This window comes from Nannospalax galili, unplaced genomic scaffold (assembly GCF_000622305.1).
Source record: "Nannospalax galili isolate Female #2095 unplaced genomic scaffold, S.galili_v1.0 scaffold488, whole genome shotgun sequence".
In the NCBI taxonomy this organism is placed as follows: domain Eukaryota; kingdom Metazoa; phylum Chordata; class Mammalia; order Rodentia; family Spalacidae; genus Nannospalax; species Nannospalax galili.
Window position 1 is genome coordinate 543,676 of NW_008360316.1, and position 21,405 is coordinate 565,080.

General features: G+C 41.6%; 1 protein-coding gene and 1 non-coding gene across 2 annotated transcripts in view; one reads left to right on the plus strand and one right to left on the minus strand.

Annotated features, from left to right (window-relative positions):
* LOC103727194 (guanylate cyclase soluble subunit beta-2-like) overlaps window positions 1-21,405 on the plus strand; it is a 109,702-nt gene that overhangs the window by 78,898 nt on the left and 9,399 nt on the right. Inside the window, exons 9-14 of the mRNA XM_029559591.1 lie at window positions 1,216-1,432; window positions 5,661-5,981; window positions 10,315-10,463; window positions 11,432-11,578; window positions 18,757-18,911; window positions 20,304-20,455. Coding sequence (XP_029415451.1) covers window positions 1,216-1,432; window positions 5,661-5,981; window positions 10,315-10,463; window positions 11,432-11,578; window positions 18,757-18,911; window positions 20,304-20,455 — 1,141 coding nt within the window. The remainder of the gene's footprint in view (window positions 1-1,215; window positions 1,433-5,660; window positions 5,982-10,314; window positions 10,464-11,431; window positions 11,579-18,756; window positions 18,912-20,303; window positions 20,456-21,405) is intronic.
* Window positions 13,095-13,219, minus strand: LOC115068736. Its single transcript, XR_003848077.1, has one exon. It is a non-coding gene; the product is annotated as a small nucleolar RNA SNORA30/SNORA37 family (small nucleolar RNA).

Sequence of the window (21,405 nt, forward strand, 5' to 3'; positions counted from 1 at the left end):
TGAGGTAGTATTGCCCACAGAGAAGTTATGGTATCATAAACATAAATAAATACCGTGAGATGGTAGCAACCCAGGATTCCAAATCAATAAATGCTGTGCTTTCTCAATGCCACAAGGATGATTATTACTGACAGTATTAATAATTTAAATTCTGGGGGCTGGAGAGATGGCTCAGCGGTTAAGATCACTGGTTGTTCTTGCAGAAGACCCGGGTTCAAATCCCAGCACCCACATGGCAGCTAACAACTGTCCATAGCTCCAGTTCCAGTGGATCTGACAGCTTCTTCTGTCCTCCTTGGGCATTGCACAACACAGGTGCACTTACCTACATGTAGGCAATGCATGCATACACATAAAATAAAAAGAAATAATAAAATAAAATATAAAAATAATTTAAATTCTAATCTACTTAAAGTTTTTTTGATTTATATTTTATGTATATGAGTGTTTTGCCTGCTTGCATATAAATGCACCTGTGTTGTGCAATGCCCACAGAGGCCAGAAGAGGGGATCAGAAGCCCTAGAGTTGGAGTTACCAATGGTTGTTAGCTGCTGTGTAGGTGCTGGGAACTGAACCCAGGTCATCTTCAGGAGCAGCTAGTGTCCTTGATGACTATGCCATTTCCCCAGCCTCTCTAATCTACTTTAAATACTACTTTCCTTTTCAACTTTTGGGGATAGGATAACAAAACATTTAATGATATAAGAGGCCGATTTCTGTAGCCTGACAAAATTCTCAGAGGTTGTAGAGTTAAGTCTCCCAGACATTGTGCTAATATTGGCTATGTTGTGCAAAGGACCCCTGTTTCACATCCTCTTGTGTGAGCCCTGGAGAGACAAGGGAAGCATCTTCCCAGCCCATTGATGGGCTGATGACAGGTTCAGAATTTGCTAGTTTATGATAGGGCTTGAGGGAGACAAAGACATCTATTATAGAGCCAGGAGAGAACTCTTGGCCCTGTTGAGAGCCCTGACATCTCTTGTCAGTCAGAATTTTCTTCTAAACACTCTCAGCCTATTGTGTTCTCTTCCCAATATTAGCTTTGAATGAGTAAAAAACAAACAACCAAACAAAAATCTTCTGTGATGTTTATTACATTATTGACCCCCTTTGCCTCCACTGAGTCACAAAGCAGAGCTAAAATGTCATATCTAAGGGAAAGTTGATGGGGGAAGTTGGTGTTGTCCCCAGTCTGACATGTGTCCTCTGAATAGCTGACGGTCAAGCAAGCTGGAGTGAATATTCAGAAATTCATCCCAGGACTCCAAGCCCAGAAGATTCGATTAGATGACTATTTCTCCATCGTTCACCCTCAAGTCACCTTCAGCATTTCTAGCATCTGCAAGTTTATCAACAGTCAATTTGTCCTGAAGGCACGGAGGGAAATGATGCCCAAGGCATGGAAGAGCCAGCTGGCACTCAAACTCAGGGGTAGGCACTCGGTCCCCTCCCTTTCCTATGTAGATTGCTCAGAAGAGAAAGCCACATTCCTGGCTTGGTAGTGCATGCCTTTAGTCCCACTACAGGCAGAAGAGGCAGGCAGATCTCTGTGAGTTTGAGACCAACCTGCTCTGTACATAGCACATTCTAGACTAGCCAGGGGTACTTAGTGAGACACTGTCTCAGGAAAAAAAAATGGCAGCTTTCCAACTTCCCTAAAGCAGGACAGGGACTACATTGAGAACAAGTTGATTTTTTTTCCTGACATTTGTACTTGGCCTGGTCAGTAAACAACATTTTTTCAATCATTTCTGGTTTAGACATAAACATACTGTATAATGTATATATACATATAAACATACTATATATGTATATATTCTATACACTATATGATATAGTTATACTGTAGACTATAATATGTAGCTATAATTATAAACTATATAATTATAAATTTTGGTCTCTGTTACATGAAATAATATTGGTATCAATGTATGTCCTTTATATAACAACAAGATCCTCTGACCTATTAGGGAATACTTCTAGTTTTGTTTCAATTATGGTAAAATTTATATAACATAACCTTTGCCATTTTATGTATATTTTATTTACACTACAGGCGATTCGTATTAAGGGTGTTCACAATTTCTACATTGGTCACCACCACCCATCTCCAGAACATTTTTAAACTTCTACAAACTAAAATTCTATTGCAATCAAATAATAGCTTCCCAGTCCTCTGCTCTCCATTTCATGGCAATTGGCACTCTACCTTTCTTATTATGATTTTGGCTGCCCTGGGTATTCAATATGAGTGGACTCATGCAGTGTTTGTCCCTCTGTGACCGACTCATTTCCTTATCTTTTAAGGTGATTGTTCTATTGTTGCGTTTTCTTTACCCATTCATCTGTTGATTGGCTCCTGTGTCTCTCCACCATTAGGCTATTGGGAATATCTATGAACATAGGTGTCCACAAATCCTCCTTGAATCCCAGCTTTCAATTATTTTTTTGAGTATATCCAGAGGTGAAATTGCTGGATCATATGGTAATTCAATTTTTAATTCATTGAGGAGCTGCCCTATTATTTTTTTTAGCTGCTACACTATTTAACCTTCCTATTTATAACGCACAAGGGTTCCAATTTCTCTAAATCCTCACAAACACTACTTTCTACCTTTTTAAAAATAGCAGCCATTATAATGACTGTGAAGTATTCTTTTGTGTGTTCTATGATTAGTCCACATACTTATGCATATTTCTTCTTTCCTGTTTATTTTTATTTACTATTTTAAATTTACCTGCATGAGTGTTTTCAGTGCTCATGGAGGCCAGAAGAGGGAGTTGGATCTTCTGGAACTGGATGTGGATGCTGGGAATTGAACTCAGGGCTTCTACAATAGCAGAAAGTGCTCTTAAATGTTCCAGTCCCCCCTTTTCTTTCTTTTTAGGAAAAGTCTATGTAGGTCAGGCTGGCTCCAAACTCATGATGATCCTCACACCTCAGCCTTTTGCTAGCTGTGATTATGAATATGTGCCATCGTGCTCAGCACTTCTTGTCCATTTCTTCAAACGTAGTGAATATTTATTCAAGTCTTTTCTCAATATTTTGCTGTGCGTGTGTGTGTGTGAGTGCGTGTGTGTGTACTGTAGTTCCTTATATATTCTGGTTATTAACACTTTGTGAGACAGATGGGCTACAAATGCTTTCTTTCATTCTGTGGGTTGCATTCACTCTTTGGACTCTGTTCTCTGATGCACAGAAGTTTTAAATTTTAACATCATCTGATTCATCTGTTGTTCTCTTCAGGCTGTGCTTTTGATGCCATCACCAAGAAATCAGTGCCTTATACCTACTCAGCACTATTTCTCTGTTTTCTAAGAGTTTTATAGTTTGAGCTCTTACATTTAGATCTTAGATTCGTTGTGAGCGTATTTTTGTACATGTTGTAAAGGGCACACAGCTTGAGCTGCCTGGTAGACTGATGATCAAGCACACTAGACATATATACAAGTTGAGCTCAGGGGACACCCCACAGGAAGAAAACTACCAGATTTGAGGTTTGGAATAACCAGTGTGGAAGCCTGTTAAGAATGGATTGTGGTTTAGAGAAATGGAACCCAGAAAGCAGGTGCAGGCCGCTGCGGGGGTGCAGGCAAGAAGGCTATAGTGTGAAATGAACTCAGGCAGTGGTACTGGGGTGGCAATCAGGAAACAAATTCACAGCATGATTAAAACTGGATCTGGTAACTGGATGAGATGCTGGAAAGAGAAAACCACAGGCTAATTGTTAGCATCTTTGGGTAACTAGTGAGGAAGGTGTGGTTAACTGAGAAAAGTCTTAAAGTCCTTGAGGGCAAGGATTTTGTCAGTTTAAGTCAAATGTATTCTTTAATGTCTAAAGCAGTATGTCTGGCTAACAGTAGGTACCTAATACTTATGTGATGAGAGAATCAACAAATAAAGAGAAAATTTTCAGAGAAGGTATAAAGTGAGTTCAGTGGCAGATATGCACAAATAAACATCTAATGGGCAGTAAATTAAAAAAAAAAACACTGCTAAGATGGAAATTCAAACAGTCACAGACACACTAGAGGGCAATTTCAAAGTATGTTTCAAAAGCCTTAAGAATTAGCATATTCTGGGACTGTAAAGATTGCTCAGTGGTTAAAAGCATGGACTACTCATTCAGAAGACCCAGGTTCCATTCCCAGAACCCACATCAGCTCACAATGCCTGTAACTCCAGTTCCAGGGGATCTGATGCCTCTGGCCCCTGCCAGCATTTGTGCTCACATGCAAACACCTACAGATAGACACACACTTATACACATCATTTAAAATGATAAAAAATAACCATTTAAAAAAGAATTAGCATTTTTGTGTAAGTAATACTGTAAGGATGAGTATATCCTTTAACAAAATGGCCACAATCATATACAAAGAGGTCCTTAAACTTGTTCATTGCAGTGTTGCTTACAGAATGGTAATAATGTAATCACTGCTAGCCTATTACTTGCACTCCTTTTTCAAATTCTCCAAATTATGCGAAGTCTTTCAATGTAATCATGTTATGTAAGGAAAGCAATGGTAGTGAGATATTTTTTAAAATAAAATAAAAATTAAAACAGTGCAGCCAATATAGCTAGAAAAAGTTACGATGTATATCCATATTGAATACCACAGAAATACATTTTAGGTGAAAAATTCAAATTGCAAAAAGATACCAGATAGTCCCACTTTTGGTAATACAGAATATTAACAGTCACTATATCTGCAGTATGATTGTGAGTGACTTTCACAATTTGCTTTTGCTTTTTCCCTTTCTGAAATAAATGGATACTGCTTCTATAATGCATTAGCAAACCTCTCTATTCTTTAAAAAATTAACATTTTTGAGTCTGGGAAGCAAGATTTCTCTGGGAACTCAGATTCATTATCATTGTGGCATAGGAAACAGCTGTATAGTGTTAGAGGAGACCTAGCCAAGTATGATGGCTTTTACCTGCAATGCCAGCAGGAGGGTTGCATTGAATAGAAGACCAGCCTGGGCTACAGAGTGATATTCTGTCTCGAAGACAGAAAGAAAAAGACTGGAAAGTTGGCTCCACAGTTAAGAGAGTGCTTGCTGCTCTTGCAGAGGACTTTAGTTCAGTGCGGTTGCCAATACCCACATTAGGCGATTTGCAATAGCTTGTAATTGCCCAGTTACTGTGGATACACTGTCCTCTTCTGGCCTCCCCAGGCACCCATGTACACATGTGCATACATATATACACACACATAAATAAATAAAAATAAAATAAATATTTTTAAAGAAAGAAAAACAGAGAAAAAAAAGTCCTAGAGAATGTGAACATTTAAGGAATGAATTTTTTAAAAAATACTAAAGGAAATTGAAAGAAGTGGGGGGAAACTTCAGAGAGAAATCAGTGCCAGAAAGTCCTAGGAAGCAAGATTTCAGGAGTCAGAGTCAGGTTTTCACCTTTAAGGGCAAAATAAAGTAAAACTGAGCCACTGGGGTTGGGGTCTGCCTGTGTAAACCACAAGAAGGAGCCACCTCAAGGTCAGGACAGCAGTCTAGGGAGAGCTGCTGTGCGGAGTGGCAGCTGAGTAAGTGGAGGCAGAAAGTGTAGATGCTTCTTGGTGATGCTTGTCTCTGTTCTTCCCTTCCCATGTTGGAGACATTCTATATTGTCATTTTCCTCTCTGTGACGAGAAGGCCAGATGATATGGATGGAGTCACTGCAGTGCATGATCTTCATATGTTCTCCGAAGCTCCGCAGCCTGCAAGAACTGGAGGAAAACAAGATGTATCTTTCAGACATTGCCCCCCATGACACCACCAGGGATCTTATCCTCCTCAACCAGCAGCGGCTAGCAGAGATGGAGCTGTCCAACCAGCTAGAGAGGAAGAAGGAGGAGCTGCGCATCCTCTCCCAGCACCTGGCTATCGAAAAGAAGAAGACAGAGACCTTGCTGTATGCCATGCTACCTGAACACGTGGCCAACCAGCTCAAGGATGGCCAGAAGGTGGCTGCAGGTAAGATACCCCTTCCCTTCAAGGGTCCTTGAAGTTACAGGGAAGATTGCATTCACGGTGAGCCATGTGGGCTTTGCACCAGACAGATCTAGGGTTGAATTCTGGCTTTATCACTTAGAAGTGACATGACCTTGAGCTTAGTGGCTAACCTGCATCTCCTCCATTTCTCTTCTCTAACTGAGGATAATAAAAATAATAGAGGAGGGGCTGGAGAGATGATTCAGCAGTTAAGAGCACTGACTGCTCTTGCAGAGGACCCAGGTTTGATTCCCAGCACCCACATGGCAGATAACAGTCATCTGTAACTCCAGTTTCAGGGGATCTGATGCTCTCCTCTGACCTCCAGGGGCATTGCATGACACAGGTGCATTTACATACATGTAGGCAATACACTCATACACATAAAATATTAAACAAAATATTTAAAAAATAATAATACAACACAGAGAGGAGTGTATTAGATAAAATGCTTATCAACACACACATATCAAGGTCCCTAAGAATTGCCTGTGTCCTGAGGCTGACCTTATGGCTCAATGATCAAGAGTAGGTTCCTTAACTGTAACTGGAAGTCATATGCCTAAATATTTGCTAAATTGTGAGGTGTTTGTGAGGACCATTATAGAAAAACTAGCTAGTTCTAGAAGAAGGCATGCTGTACTTACTCTGAACTCACCTTCTGTGTGTATTCATTCACCATGTCTAGTAAACTTCCGTGCCACATGCTGTGCCAGATCTGGGGCACCCAATGGCGTTCACAGCAGAAAGATGCAGGAAGAATGGCGTGGGACTGGCCACAGGAAAGCAAACTAATGGACATTCAGGAATAATTGTTATGCAGGGGTCTGTGTCAGATAGTACCTGTGCTGTTCTATTTCATTCCTTCAACATTCCTATAAGGAAGGTGTATTAGCTACTTTTTCTCATTGCTGTGACAAATACTTGACTATCTTTAGATAGTTTGGGAAGAAGGATTTATTTTAGCTCCCAGTTTGACAGTACACTCCATCTTGGTGAGGAAGCCGTGGTGTCAGGATGGTGTGGCAGCTGCCCAATTGCATCCACAGTCAGAAGCAGAGATCGATAAATGCTGCTGTCAGCTGGATTTCTTCTTGCTCCCTTTTAATTCAGTCCAGGACTCCAGCCCATGGGCTGGTGCTGCCCACATGTAGGGTGAGTCTTCCTTCCTCAGTTAAACCTCTATGGAAACACCCTCACAAACACAGAGGTGATTCTAAATCCCATCAAGTTTGCATGATTGAGAATCACAGGAGGCATTACCCATTCTACACAGCTATACACACTGATGTCCACCCACACTTATGAGCCAGAAATGAATCTCAGTCACTCCTTTGGACCAGCATTCATATTGTCTCCACCATAGGTTCATTCCAGGGACTGGGGGAGCACAGATGATGGGGAAGTTAATAATAAGTGTGGGAGTAAAAGAGACAAGAGGCAGGGGAAACTGGGTGTGTACTTCAGGAAAGTGTATGGTACCTGTCATGGCCTTGAGGCGGAGTTTGAGGAAGCAAAGAAGGGAAAGGTATTTTAGAAAAGTGGCATAGCAAGAGCAAAGGCAATGACATTTGAATGTGAGTTTTTAGACAGTGGCAGTGTAGTATTCCCAGAGCAGGGCACAGACAAGGAAGCTTCAGAGATGCAGTGATGATCTGCAGTATTATGGAAAAGGGAATTGTTATTTTGTAGGCAACGGGGATTCATTGATGTTTGGGAAGGGAGACTTACATGTGGTACCCTATCACTCTCCATCTTATTCTTTTGAGACAGGGCCTCTTGCTAATATTAGAGGTAGGCTGGATAGAAGTCAGAAAGCCCCAACCATCCTCCTGTTTTCATCCCTCACTATGCTCAGGCATATGTGTGGCCATACCCAACTTTTTATGTAAGTGTTGGGAATTTGAACTCAGGTCCTTGAGATTGCACAGCACTCTTATCTTCTGAGCCATTTCTCTGCCCTTAAAGGTTTTTTTCTTGTAGTGGAATTGGCATGGTTAGTTTAGTAAGTGTCAATTCTGACTGTGGTGTAAAGGATGCAGTGGAGGAAGGCAGACTGTGAGCTCACTGTGTTGCAGTTGAGTGAGGATCAAGGTCTGTACTAAGGCAGAGTAAAGGGGAACCGGCAGGCTTTCATCCTGATGTGATGCGGAAGGACAGAAGGACAGAGTTGTTGTGGGTTCTCCTCAGGCCAGCTGTGAAGACCCTGACTTGGATCGGGTCCCCTGCCTATTGGGGGGCAAGAGGCGCGGAGTCACAACACACAGACCCCCGGAGTCGGGTAGAAGCAAGCACTAGGCGAGGTGCTGCAGGCTCGTTTAATGCAGTAGAGGGCAGGCCTTATATCTCCCTTTTCTCTGCCCCCAAGTCCTTTTAGTCAGCGTATCGTTTTCTGATTGGTCCGTGCCACGCAGTCTGTCAGCAGTCACTGGGCTCGCAAACAGGGTACGGAGGTGTGGGCTCCTTTTGGCGGGCTATTTGCAGACCAAGAAGTGAAGTGAATTCTCCCTGAATCCCAGGGCTCTGGGTCCACGCCATCTTTGGAGGCCTCCTGCTACACAGAGTCTATGAGGTTTCTGAGATTGCCAGCATAGAAAGATGTGATGGTTTATCTCAAGATATAATATAGGGCTGGGGAGATGGCTTAGTGGGTAAGAGCATTTACTCTGGAAACATAAGGGGTGAAATTCAAACCTGCAGCACCCACATGAAGAGCTGGATATGACTGTGTGTGCTTGAGTTGGAGAAGGAGATAGAGACAGGCAGATGCCAGGAGCTTACTGGCTAGCCAGCCTAGCCGAAAGGTGAGCTTCTGGTTTGGTGAGACACTTTGTCTCAAGGTGATAAGATGGAGAGCTACAGAGGAAGATACTAACTGCCTTCCTATGGTCTTTGCATAACTCTGCCAGAAACATACACGCACACTCATATGCATGTAACACACACATGCACACACACTCATATGCATGTAACATACACACACTCATATGCATGTAATACACACACACACACACACACACACACACAGGATAAAACAGAAAGACGAGTAGGCCTGGGGCAAGGGCAATCAGGTCAGCCTAGAACCATGGAGTTGGAGATAGTTTGGATAGTCCACGTAACAAGAGCAGCAGATGGTTAGGAATTATATGAAAAATTGAGAGAAAGTTCCAGCATGAAGCTATAGGTCTGGGAGCTCTTGGACTGTGGGTCATAGCTCATCATGATGCTATGAATGATGGACAAGGTCATCTGGGGCTATGAGGTGAGAAGAGCAGAGACATAGCTAATACTGAAGGATAAGGAACCAGGCCAAGATGTAAAACGAAATCACAAGGGGGAGAATAATATGAAGAAGATGGTAGAGTCACATGGAGAAGAGTTAGACCAGAGGTATAAGACACCCAGCTGTGTTCAAGGCATCAGCAGTCACTTTAGTCACTACACAGCTGTTGGGAATCTGCCCATGCCAAGTCCTGCTCTACATCCTAAGCATGCAGCAGATACCCACACAGACAGTCTCCCATCTCAGTTCTCACCGAGATGTGAAGGAAAGAGCCCTGTGGATGTTTGAGAAGCATTCATCAGGTAGAGGAGAGCGCAGGTGTGCGGGCCCCAAGGCAGGAGGCACTCAACACACTGGGGTAACCCCAAGAAGGACAGTGTGACTGGAGTGGAGTAAGCCAGAGGAAGGTGCTAAGACATGAGGTCAGAGAGGTGGTAAGGACAGAGCAGGATCCTGTTTGCATGGTAAGGATTTGGGGTCTTATTTCAATTGTGGTAGAAGTCATGAAGGATTTTCAGGTAAAAAAAGTAAATCCAGTTTAACAGGACTTCTCTATGCACGTCAAGATTAGTGTGTGTAGGGGACATGGTAGAAGAGGGAGTGAGAGAGGAGAACATGTCAGCCATGCCACTGTACAAAGACAGGCTCTTCTTGACCCAGGCCTGTAGTTCCTATAGTTTAGGTTCTGCCTTGGTACCCTTGCTATGGTCCATTTCTATCAACCTCCTGCACTTGCCACGTCTCATTGGGAACATTTATTTCCGCTTATACCCACCAACATCATTAGACCAGGCACTCCTGTCGGTTTATTTCGCCTGTCGGTTTATTTCACCATATATGGTTCTCATGGAGTGATGATTACCTCACAGCAGGGACTCAAGAGATGTGCTCAGATCTGCTGGCTGTGTGGGGGGCACTGAATGGCATCTAGCTTCTTTTTCCTCAAGGCACAGGCAGGTTTGATCTTCAAAGGGCACTTGAATTCAAAATTCATAACTATTATTCTATACCCTGACATGGTTTCTGTTGCAGGAGAATTTGAGTCCTGTACAATCCTTTTCAGTGATGTGGTGACATTTACCAACATCTGTGCTGCCTGTGAACCTATCCAAATAGTGACTATGCTGAACTCAATGTACTCCAAGTTTGACAGATTAACCAACATCCACGAGGTCTACAAAGTAAGTATGTGGTTAGTACAGTCTGCTTCCAGATCAGGGCAGACAGGCACTTGGTTCTAAGCCTTCTTTTGCCTTTATCAGTCTGAAGGACTAAAATGGAATGAGAACTGTCTTAGGAATTTTAATTGCCTAAGAATTGTTTTCTGATACCTAATGCCCAGATGGTACTTGAGAACCTTGAGAAGCAGATACAGCTTTCCTAGGTGTATTGGTTACTCCTCTGTTTGTATGATAAACCACCGAGACCAATGCAACTTACAGAAGGAAGAGTTTATTTGAGTTTATTGCAGAGGGTTGAGTCCATCATGGCAGGGAGGCATGGCTGGAGGCAGCTGGAGTAGAAAGCTGAGCACTCACATCTTCAGACAGGCACAGGAAACAAAGAGAAAAGCTGAAGTAGGCAAAGCTACGAACTCAAAGCCACCTCTAGTGATGTAGTTCCTCCAGCAAGGCTACACCTCCTAAAGGTCCCATGACCCTCCCAAACAGCACCAACTGACCAAGTGTTCAGATAATTGAGCCTATTGGGGACATTTCTCATGTAAACAACCACACTAGATCATGGTCTCCTGTTCTTAAATTCATCAGAAAAATCTCATCCAAAGTATCTATTACCTAAGAAACAGTATCATATGACTACCCAGGAACTTCATCTTCTCTGGGATTCATTTTCACCAAAAGTACAATAGAGGTTTGATAACTTTTTTCCTAGCTTGTGTGAGACTTTGGGTTTGGGTTCCATCCTTAACACACACACACACACACACACACACACACACACACACACACACAAATAAATTAGAAAAGGCAGAAAGACTTTTGGGTATCTCATTGTCCTTGCTCCTCATAGCCCTAAGAATTGCCAGCTTAAAAAGATTTTGTTGGCAATAGATGGAAAATAGCAGGCTTTTCTAGTAATTTGATTGGTACACGAGGGAAACTCACAGAATATTTTTTTGTCCTGTTAGGTAGAAACAATAGGTGATGCATACATGGTGGTAGGCGGTGTGCCAGTGCCTGTTGAAAACCATGCTCAGAGAGTAGCTAATTTTGCCTTGGGGATGAGAATTTCTGCAGAAGATGTGATGAATCCTGTCACTGGAGAACCCATCCAGGTATGGAGCAAACAAATACTTTGCTTAACCAAAAAGGGAAATTCTAGTCTTTGAGGTACCTATAGCCTTTAAAATACATCATCTACCAAAAGTACTTTCTTCTCTTGCATGTGCTCCTAAGGAAGAGGCGTATTCACAAAGCTATTTCAGTCTTGACCTTCCTAAAGTTCAGAGGAGGCTGTGGCTCATGAGATTTTCCTGTGATTCACTGTAGCCCTCCTTTGTCTGTAACTCAGGACTATGCTGAACACTTCTCATTTTTAATTCCTGCTTTTTTTGTTCAAGCGTTACAAGAGGTGGCTGGGTTTTACTGAGCAGCCAGTGTTTTTTGCTTGGGGGAAATGTGTATGGAACAGGTATCCTGATAGCTCAGAGCTCAACTAGAGTGTGAAGCCATGTTGGGTGAATAGCCCAGGCATTGAGATGCTGAAGACAGGTTTTTCCTTCCACCATGTGGCTGTTAGCTTAAGGGAGAGCTGCTTGCCTGCCTCTCAAGAAGCTACTGTTCCAAAGCACAGGCTCTTACTCACATGATAAAGTTGCGCAGTTTGGGAGACATAAGTGAAATATCCTCTTCTACCATTTGAGCAGATTCTCCCCCCACATCTGCAGAGATGGCTGAGAGAGGTGACTCTGACCTTGTATGTCTAGATCTCATCTCTGCCTATGTGAGTCAACATCCAAACTACAAACCTTATTGGAAATAAAACCAGTTATAAAATAGAGTATGATTTTTCCAAGGTGTAACCCTTTTGCAGGAGATTCTGAAACATGCCTACCTGCTCTCATCACAGTGATTTGGGGACCGAGAAACAGTGAAAGGTCTTGATCAGTGTCATCTAAGCCAAAGTTGCTTAGGCTATCACAAGCACAAAGCATCCACAGTCCTTGGCTCATTAGAAACAGTGTGAATCTGTTCAATAAAACTCTAAGGACAGGAGGTGGTAAAGGGAGCAGAGAGAAGAGAAAAGAGGGGAATGATTTATTTAAAGGATACCAAAGTAAGTCACGGAATTACTTTGTATGGTGTGTGTGGTGTGGTGTGTGGTATGTGGGGTGTGTGTGTGTGTGTGTGTGTGTGTGTGTGTTAGCAACTGAGATGAGACTCCTATTATACCAATAAAAATTAAAAGAAATAGAGAATTCCTGGAAATTCTCAAGGTAGATTTTCCAAAAGCAAAAGCAACTGGGAAAAGACAGAGTGAGTCCAGGGTAAGATCAGGTTCACACTTAGGAACATTACTAAATATCCTCCTGAAACAGCTCTGTACATGGTTTATTTAAGGATATAAGAATAAGGACTGGAAACATTTTCTCTAAGAAAATTTCACAATTTCTGCAGTTTTAAAAGTAACATCTATTGAGACCTTCTAATCTTTTATTCATATATTATTTAAGATACATCTAATGAGATCCTCATATGCACAAGAGAGCATCACTAAGTGCTTTGAAGTATTCAAAGATGTAGTGGCAGGCCCATTTCTTAAAAGAATTTCTTTTTTTAAAAAAAAATCATCTCTGTTCCCTTGAGAGACAGATGCCATTGGTACAGTATCAGGGCAAGGACATAATCAAGGGTTTTCTCTCAGCACCAGTTACCAAATCCTAGCCCCACTAAGGGAGGATCTGTGAAAGTACTAGAGAATTTCTTTTTTAAAGTATTTTATTTATTATTTTTAGTTTATATATATGAGTGTATTTTCTGCATGTATGTAAGTACACATATGTCATGCAATGCCCACAGGGTCAGAAAAGGGTGTTGGATCCCCTGGAACTGGAGCTACAGATGGTTGTTAGCCACCATGTGGATGCTGGGAACTGAACCCAGACCCTCTTCAAGAGCAGCCAATGCTCTTAACCACTGAGCCATCTCTCTGGCCCCACTTAAAAGAATTTCTAATATTATTTCAAGAAGAAAAATCTGATAGGAAAGGACACAAAGGTCTAGTTATAATATAGAAAGCCACAAGAAATGTTACCATTCTAGCAGTCCCCCCCCCCACAAACCAGAGTGCAAAGAAACATAACAACTAAATTCTAAGAAGTAACTCTTCTTTTCAAGAAGACACCGGTAATTATATTCATTCCTGGTAGAGCAGCAGGAAAAGCAGTCTACCAGAGGTGAGTGTAGAGAGCCAGCAGGCTAAAGTTTAGTGAGATTTTCATGATTATATGGGAGCTAGAATGATAGGTCAGTGTCTGGTCTCCATTCCTTAGGTTAGAGTCCCTACCAGAGCCTGTACTCATCCAAAAACTCTTCCGCAGGCTTTTACCCAGTGCAAAGAGTTGTTTGGCTAAAGCCTAGGGTCAGGGGAAGTGAACAGAGAGCTCCAATCCCAGAGGTGTGTGGGCCCTTCCTAAACTGTAAGGTTGTTGTTCCACAGGACCAGTGCTAGAGAAAGAGTAAAGAGAGAAACTCCTGTCAGAACTATTGGCTTTTGCTAAATGATAGCAATGACTCTTTGAAGTCTAGGCCAAGGAGCAATGGTGGGCAGAAATCTTCCCTCCTTCTAAGGTACCAGTGACAAAACAATGCCTGAATCCACCAAAGTTCCTCATGGGAAACCAATGAGTTTACTGGGCTTCCCTATAGAGCATGAATGAGGGTTACTGACAGGAATGTGGACAACCCCAAAAGAGCCACACTGGAAAGTCCTCACCCAACATGGATGATAATGTCCCTATGGCTGTGTAGATGAATCCTCTTTTCCTCCAGTCCTCCTCAGCCTGTATACTCTAGCTCCTCTCTGAGACCTGAGACTGTGTGCAATTAGGGTAAAACTGCATGCAAATGATGTAGAGAAGTGACTGGAAACTCAAGGGAATGTCCAATGGTCCCCCTTGTCCCTTCCTTCTATGAGGGAAGGTCAATAGTCAACAAGCGCACCTGTAATGATCTTCTGCAAGCTGACAGCTGCATTTACGAAGATGATGGCTATTGGGTTTGGAGGATAGTCCTGTACGACAAAGGGTATAATCTTTTCCAACAGCTAAATATTATCTACTTTGGCCCTTTTCACACATAGGGTATAAAATTCAATAACCTAAAATATGAGATGAAAGAGGAAACAAGAAAATGGTAATGTTGTTTAGATCTAATAGCTAAAATAGTCAATAAAAGCAAGTAAAATGGACTGGGTGTGGGAAATATCAGGGAGTGTCTTTAAAATAACTGATAAGTAGCCAGGCATGGTGACACAGACCTCTAATCCCAGCTCTCAGGAGACAGGCAGGTGGATCTCTGTGAGATCGAGGCCAACCTGGTCTACATAGTAAGTTCCAGGCCAGCTGGGGCTTCAGGGAGACTCTGTCTCAAAAACAACAACAACAACAACAACAACAACAACAACAACAACAAATCCACACACATACTCACATAAACTGATAAGTATTTTTATTATTTATTTGTGTACATATGCTACAGTGCACATGTGGAAGTCACAGACAACTTGTGGGCATTGGTTTTCTTCTTCCACAGTGTGGTTTCAGGGATCAAACTTAAGTTGTCAGGTTTGGCAGGCAGGTGCCTTTACCCACTGAGCCATCTTGCCAGCTCCACTAAATATTTTTTGAAGAATTTACTAGTGAAAAAAGGAAAAACAAATGAGAATATGTAGGAAATGGCTGTATGCCACATCTGTTTATATCTGTGTCTGTGTCTGTATCTGTATCTATTTGTATCTGTATCTATTTATTTATATCTATGTTAAAAAGAAACTACAATTATATTGTCAGTTGAGGTATATAATTTATTTTGTGATTTAACAGAGATTGAACACAACAGAGGAAAAGATCAGGGGATTTGAAGGCATAGCAATACAAATTATCCAAACTGAAATACAAAGGGGAAAATGGGCCAGGACATCCTAGATCTGGACAGATGTGGGATAGAGAAAGCCAAGGTCAGAAGACATATTTGAAGAGATATGGCTGAGAATTCCATCAGTGATGAAGGATGTTAACCCACATATTCAAGAGCTTAGTAAAACCCACAGTAAAACAAATACAGTAATTTCTAGTCAGAGTATTCCAAAAGCCATACTAGGACAACTAGACAAGACAGACAAATACATGACATAAAGGTTGAAAAGGAAGCAGTAATATTATCACTATTCACAGATCAAATAATGTTGCATCTAGGAGATCTGATACAAACTATGGAAAACTATGAGCTCTAATAATGAAGCTAACAAGGTCACAGAATGACCAAAAGTATTTGGACTTCTATGTGATAAGGCTAGAAAGATGGAAAACAAAATAAAAGCAAAACTGAACTATTTAAATTCCTGAAAATAGATTTAACAAAAGATGCATGTGTCCTCTGCTGAAAACTATGAAAGATTTCTTAGAGGAAATGAAAGGAAACCTAATTAAAGGGAAAGATGTACCGTGCTTGTGACTGGAAAACCCAGTGTGGGTAAGCCATTCACAACCACTAATGTGATGTACAAATCAGCAGAACACTGGTCAAAGAGTCCCAGCAGGCTTCTTTGATACTATTGAAATGTAGACGGAAACATAAAGATCCCAGAGTAACTCAAACAGTATTGAAAAGTAAAAAGTTGGAAGACTTACATTGCCTCAATCCAAAATGTACTCTCAATCTACAATGATAGATTCAGAATGGAATTGGCAGAGGGATAGATGGGTCCCCGGAGCTGTACAGAGCCCTGGCTAGTCTACACATTGAAGCGCAATTGATTTACAAGTCACCAAACTAGTTGAGCAGGAAAAGCAGCCTTTTTAAAGGAAATGGTTCTGCTACAACTGAATAACATATGGAAAGAAAAAAAATTCTACTTCAGTATGCCAAAACTAATTTGGTTTGTATCATGGATCTAATCATAAAAGCTGGATTCGTAAAGCTTCTAGTTAGAAACACAAGAAATAGGTTCATGACTTACAGGTTAATAGTTTCTCAGAGAGAGCACAAAGGCAGTGACATGAAAGGAGGAAAAGGTGTGTTTTATTGTTATAGGCAAGTCATATCTCCCCAAATTCATCTGTTGAAGTCCTAAACCTTAGTACCTCAAAATGTGACTCTGTTTAGAGTTAGGGCCTTTAAAGAGAGAAGTTAAAATGAAACCTTAAGGGTGGTCACTATCAAATCTGGTGTGTTTCTAAGAGAAGGAAATTAGAACACACTGAGTGATACCAGGACTGACCCCACACTGTGGGCAGGCCATGTGAAGATGCAGTGAAAAGGGTCATCTGACAGTTCCGGAGAGGGTTTTAAGAGAAACCCAATCTGCTTACACTTGGAATTCAGACTTCCAGCTTCCAGACTTATGAGAATAGAAATTTTTGTTGTTTAAAGCCACCCAGTCTGTGTTGTATTATTATGACACTCTCAATAGACTCATATATTCAATAAAATTTAAATTTTCTTCTTATTAAAAAAGTGAATACAAACTCATAGACTAAGAGATCTCATGTATCCAAATATATAAATATATATGACTCATATGCATTAACAATAAAATATAAAGCAATAAAATATAAGTAAAATATAAACAACACATTTTTAAGTGGTCAGAAAAACTTGAAATTTTTCACAAAAGGAGCTATTTAAGTGGATAATATGTGTGTGAAAATATACTTAACATGACTAGCCATTAGGAAAAGGCAAATTAAGGCCATACCACTGGAAGATAAAATTATGCTGAAAATGATTTGGTAGCAATGGTAGGAGAATTGTGGGGCAGTTTTGATTTGCTTTGCTAAAAATTAAATATGTATCTATTTTATGATACAGAAGTAGAATTTCATTTTTAAATATCTTACCTGAAAGGAATCAAAACATATATCCACAAAAATATCTCTGCAGGCTGTTAGTGCCTTACTTAGCATAGCTCTAAACCAGAAAGGACCTAAGTGTCCACAAGAAGAGAATGGGTGAAGGAATTGTGGGTACTCTTACTGTTTAGCAACAAAATAATGAACTATGGATGTACATAACAATGCAAATGAATTTTGAAAATAGTATATTGAGTAAAGTGGCATATACTATCAGATAAAGTGGCATATACTATCTGATTTCATTTACTCAGTGTTCTAGAAGTGGCAAATTAATCTTTGATACAAGAAGTAAGAAAGCAGTAATCTCTTTTGGAGTTATGATAGAGTTGTTTGACTTTTCCTGGGAGATATGCACAAATGTCTATTTATTCTGTGAAGGGCACCAATGCCAAACAAAAAAGTAATTCCACCCAAGCCCAGTTTAGGGAACCAATCAATGAGTTTATTGGGGTTACTAACAAGCAGCTACAACATGAGCTTCATTACAGCTGTCTCCCTGGAGCTCCAATTTGCAGACTCCAGAGTCTACACTCCCCAGTAATTGTTGACTAGGTGCATAACCTTGAGGAGAGGCCTTAAGAATCTTCTAACTTTCCCAGCTTCTTTTTAAAAAATATTTATTTATTATTTGTATTTTATGTGTATGCGTGTATTGCCTGCATGTAGGTAAGTGCACCCATGTCGTTCAATGGGACAGGAGAGGCTGTCAGATCCCCTGGAACTGGAGTTAGGACAGTTGTTAGCTGCCATGTGGGTGCTGGGATTCGAACCCAGGTCTTCTGCAAGAACAGCCAGTGTTCTTAACTGCTGAGCCATCTCTCCAGTCCCCCAGCTTCTTTTTAAAATACTTATTGTTTTTATTTTATGTGTATGAGTATAGTGCCTGCATGTGTGTAAGTGCAACTATGTTGTGCAGTGCCCATGGAGGTCAGAAGAGCACATCAGAGTCCCTGGAACTGGAATTATAGATGATTGTTAGCCACCATGTGGGTGCTGGGAACCAAACCTGGGTCCTCTGCAAGGGCAGCCAGTGTTCTTAACTGCTGAGCCATCTCTCCAGACCCTTTCCCAGCTTCTTGAGTCTTGTAAATTCCATTAGCTTCCTGAGTCTTACTGATGCCCCTACTCCTCCAAGGAGTATTTTAATTTGTAGGAAATAGCCACAAAACATGTTGGGTGAACTTAAGGAGCAAGGGGCACGAGAGAGTTTTGCAAAGTAATGGAACTGTTGTTTCAGAAAGTGGTTGAGGGGACATAACACACCTGTCAAAATTCATGGAGCTAACCACTTTAATATTTCATTTTATGTAAATTATTCCTTAAAAATAAAAAGCAAGAGGACTTGATCATCTCTTTTCAGTGAACTTCTCTCTGTGCAGATCAGAGTGGGGATCCATACTGGACCAGTCTTAGCAGGTGTCGTGGGAGACAAGATGCCCCGATACTGCTTGTTTGGTGATACTGTAAACACAGCCTCTAGGATGGAAAGTCATGGGCTTCCCAACAAAGTACATCTCAGCCCCACAACCTACAGGTTAGCCACTCATTTATACTTGCTTTCCTTTTCTACCTCTTTCCAGAACTACCTTAATATTCAGCAGCATGGGGCAGGATAGTAAAGGAAGCGTATGTCTCACTGACTTACACAGGCCATAAATATTGAAAATTATGTAACATCATTTTCTCTATAGGAGCATATGAGTTAGTACACAGAACAACAGATTATAGTCCATAGGCCAAATCTAATCTGTTGCTTACTCTTGAAAATAAAGGTTTATTGGGACACAATACTTCATTGTGTACAGTTCGTTGTGTATTCATTTCATTGTGTACAGTTGATGTCTTGGCAAGTAGCAGAGTTGAGTAATTTTGTGCTGGAGATTGTATGACTCACAATGCCTGAAATATTTACTCTTTGGTCCTTCCCAGAGAATATTGGTCTAGTGGAGGAAGAAAGAAAGTTCATAATTATTTTTTAAATAGAGTAAGTACAAAGACACAGATGTATACAAAATGACACTGTTTCTTGAGCCACATTCAGCTCTAAGTTCTTTCACATTGGTTAATGCATCTGTTGTTGAATAACTCCATGAAGATACACTACCATTGCTCTTATTTACAAACAAAACACAAAATGCTTCCTAGCTTGCCTCAGCTCCAAGCAGACCAGAAAAGAGAAGAGCCAGGGGTGAGGTTCAGACTCCCCACTCTAACTGCTCTGCTTTTCTGCCAGGGGACTTAGCCAATAGGCCATGAGAAAACAGGCAGGGGTCCTGGCTCCAGAAAGGAAGGCTTTTAGGAGATGCCCAGCCTGAATCTTGAACAAGGGGTTCCAGAGGAGAAGTTAGACAAAACTGGGGTAGTAGTAATAAATGCCAAGCAGTACAGTAGAAACAGGAGTGCTCCAGGTACAAGAAACATTTTGGAGAACTTTGGGGTCTAGGTTTGTAGAGGTCCCTGTGGCTTCTCTTAGCCTTTGGAACCCTGCTCAGAATGTTCACTCATCCTGCCTTCCTTCTTCCCATTGGCTCCCCTACCCTCCATCCCCCACAGGCTCTACACATCATCTCAGAGCCTCCCTCCTCCTCTGCTCTGTGTCCTGGATCCAGGACTTACCTTCTTGCATTAACTTTCCTTTTTTAAAAAAATTTTATGTGTACGAGTGTATTGCCTGAATGTGTATGAGTGCACCTGTGTTGTGCAATGCTGCAGAAGTCAGAAGAGGGCTTTGGAGTCCCTGGAACTGGAGTTAAGGACAGTTCGTTGCCACCATGTGGGTGCTGGGAATTGAACCCACATGCAGACTGCAAGAGCAGTCAGTGCTCTTAACCGCTGAGCCATCTCTCCATCTCCCTTGCATTAACTTTCACACCAAAGCCAATTCTGTGATCTTTGATGTCTGGCCATTTTTCTTTTCTTTGTATAGAGCCTTGGAAAATCAAGGGTTTGAAATTGTTGAAAGAGGTGAAATTGAGGTGAAGGGTAAAGGAAAAATGACCACATACTTTCTGATCCAGAACTTGAATGCCACAGAGGATGAAATCATGGGGAGAGCTAAAACGCTAGCAGATCACAAGGGTAAGCATGAAAGAGAAACCTTGTCCTTGTTGAATATATATGTAGATATAGATAGATATAGATAAATATATAGATAGATGCTATAGATGCTATAGATAGAGATGATATAGATATACTGGTCTTTTTGAGACAGGGTCTCCCTGTACCACAGCTGCCCTGGAACTCGCTATGGAGACCAGGCTGGTCTTGATCTCACAGAGATCCACCTACCTTTGCCTCCCAAGTGTTAGGATTGAAGGCATGTACCACCACACCCGGCTGGTGTTGGATATTTTTAGCAAAGCCCTGCATATGTGCCTAATGTGGTCCTTCGGTCAAATAGGTGGAATCTTACCTGCCACCATGCTGCTACATCCGGGCAGTGGAAACTCATGATGACCAGCTCAGTGGTCATGCCCTGAACACTCTTCTCTTGAATCCTGGAGTCAGGTGGCCAATGGGATCATCCTCAAAGGCCTCACATCTTTTATGGCTCTGTTCTATGCAAGAAAGGAGCATTCCTACATGTGTCCCCTTTGCTAGGGAATTGTTCCAGAGTGCTCTCTGCTCCTTTACCCTGGCAGAGGCTTCTGAACAGGCTTTCCTCACACTGGAATCTTCTGCCTTCCTCATTTTCTTCTTAATGTCAAATGACAAAAAAATCATAACTCACCCACCCAGCTGGGATGACAAGACAGCAGAATTTCAGGGAAGATAACCTGGTGCTGAGCTGGACCAAGGAGCCACTGTTTGGCATGTGGTACCAAAACAGAGGCTAGAATCCCACACTGAGGTCTCCAGTGCCACATAGTAGACCTGGCTCATCCCCACCCTCGGGACCCCTGGCTGCTGCCTGGGTTAAGAGGGAAATGCTGGCCTAAGAGGGAACCAGTATCAGGAGACAAAACTTTCTACCTCTGAAGGAAACAGGAGAGGGCAGCAGGTTCATTCCGACACTTGGCAATCTTCAG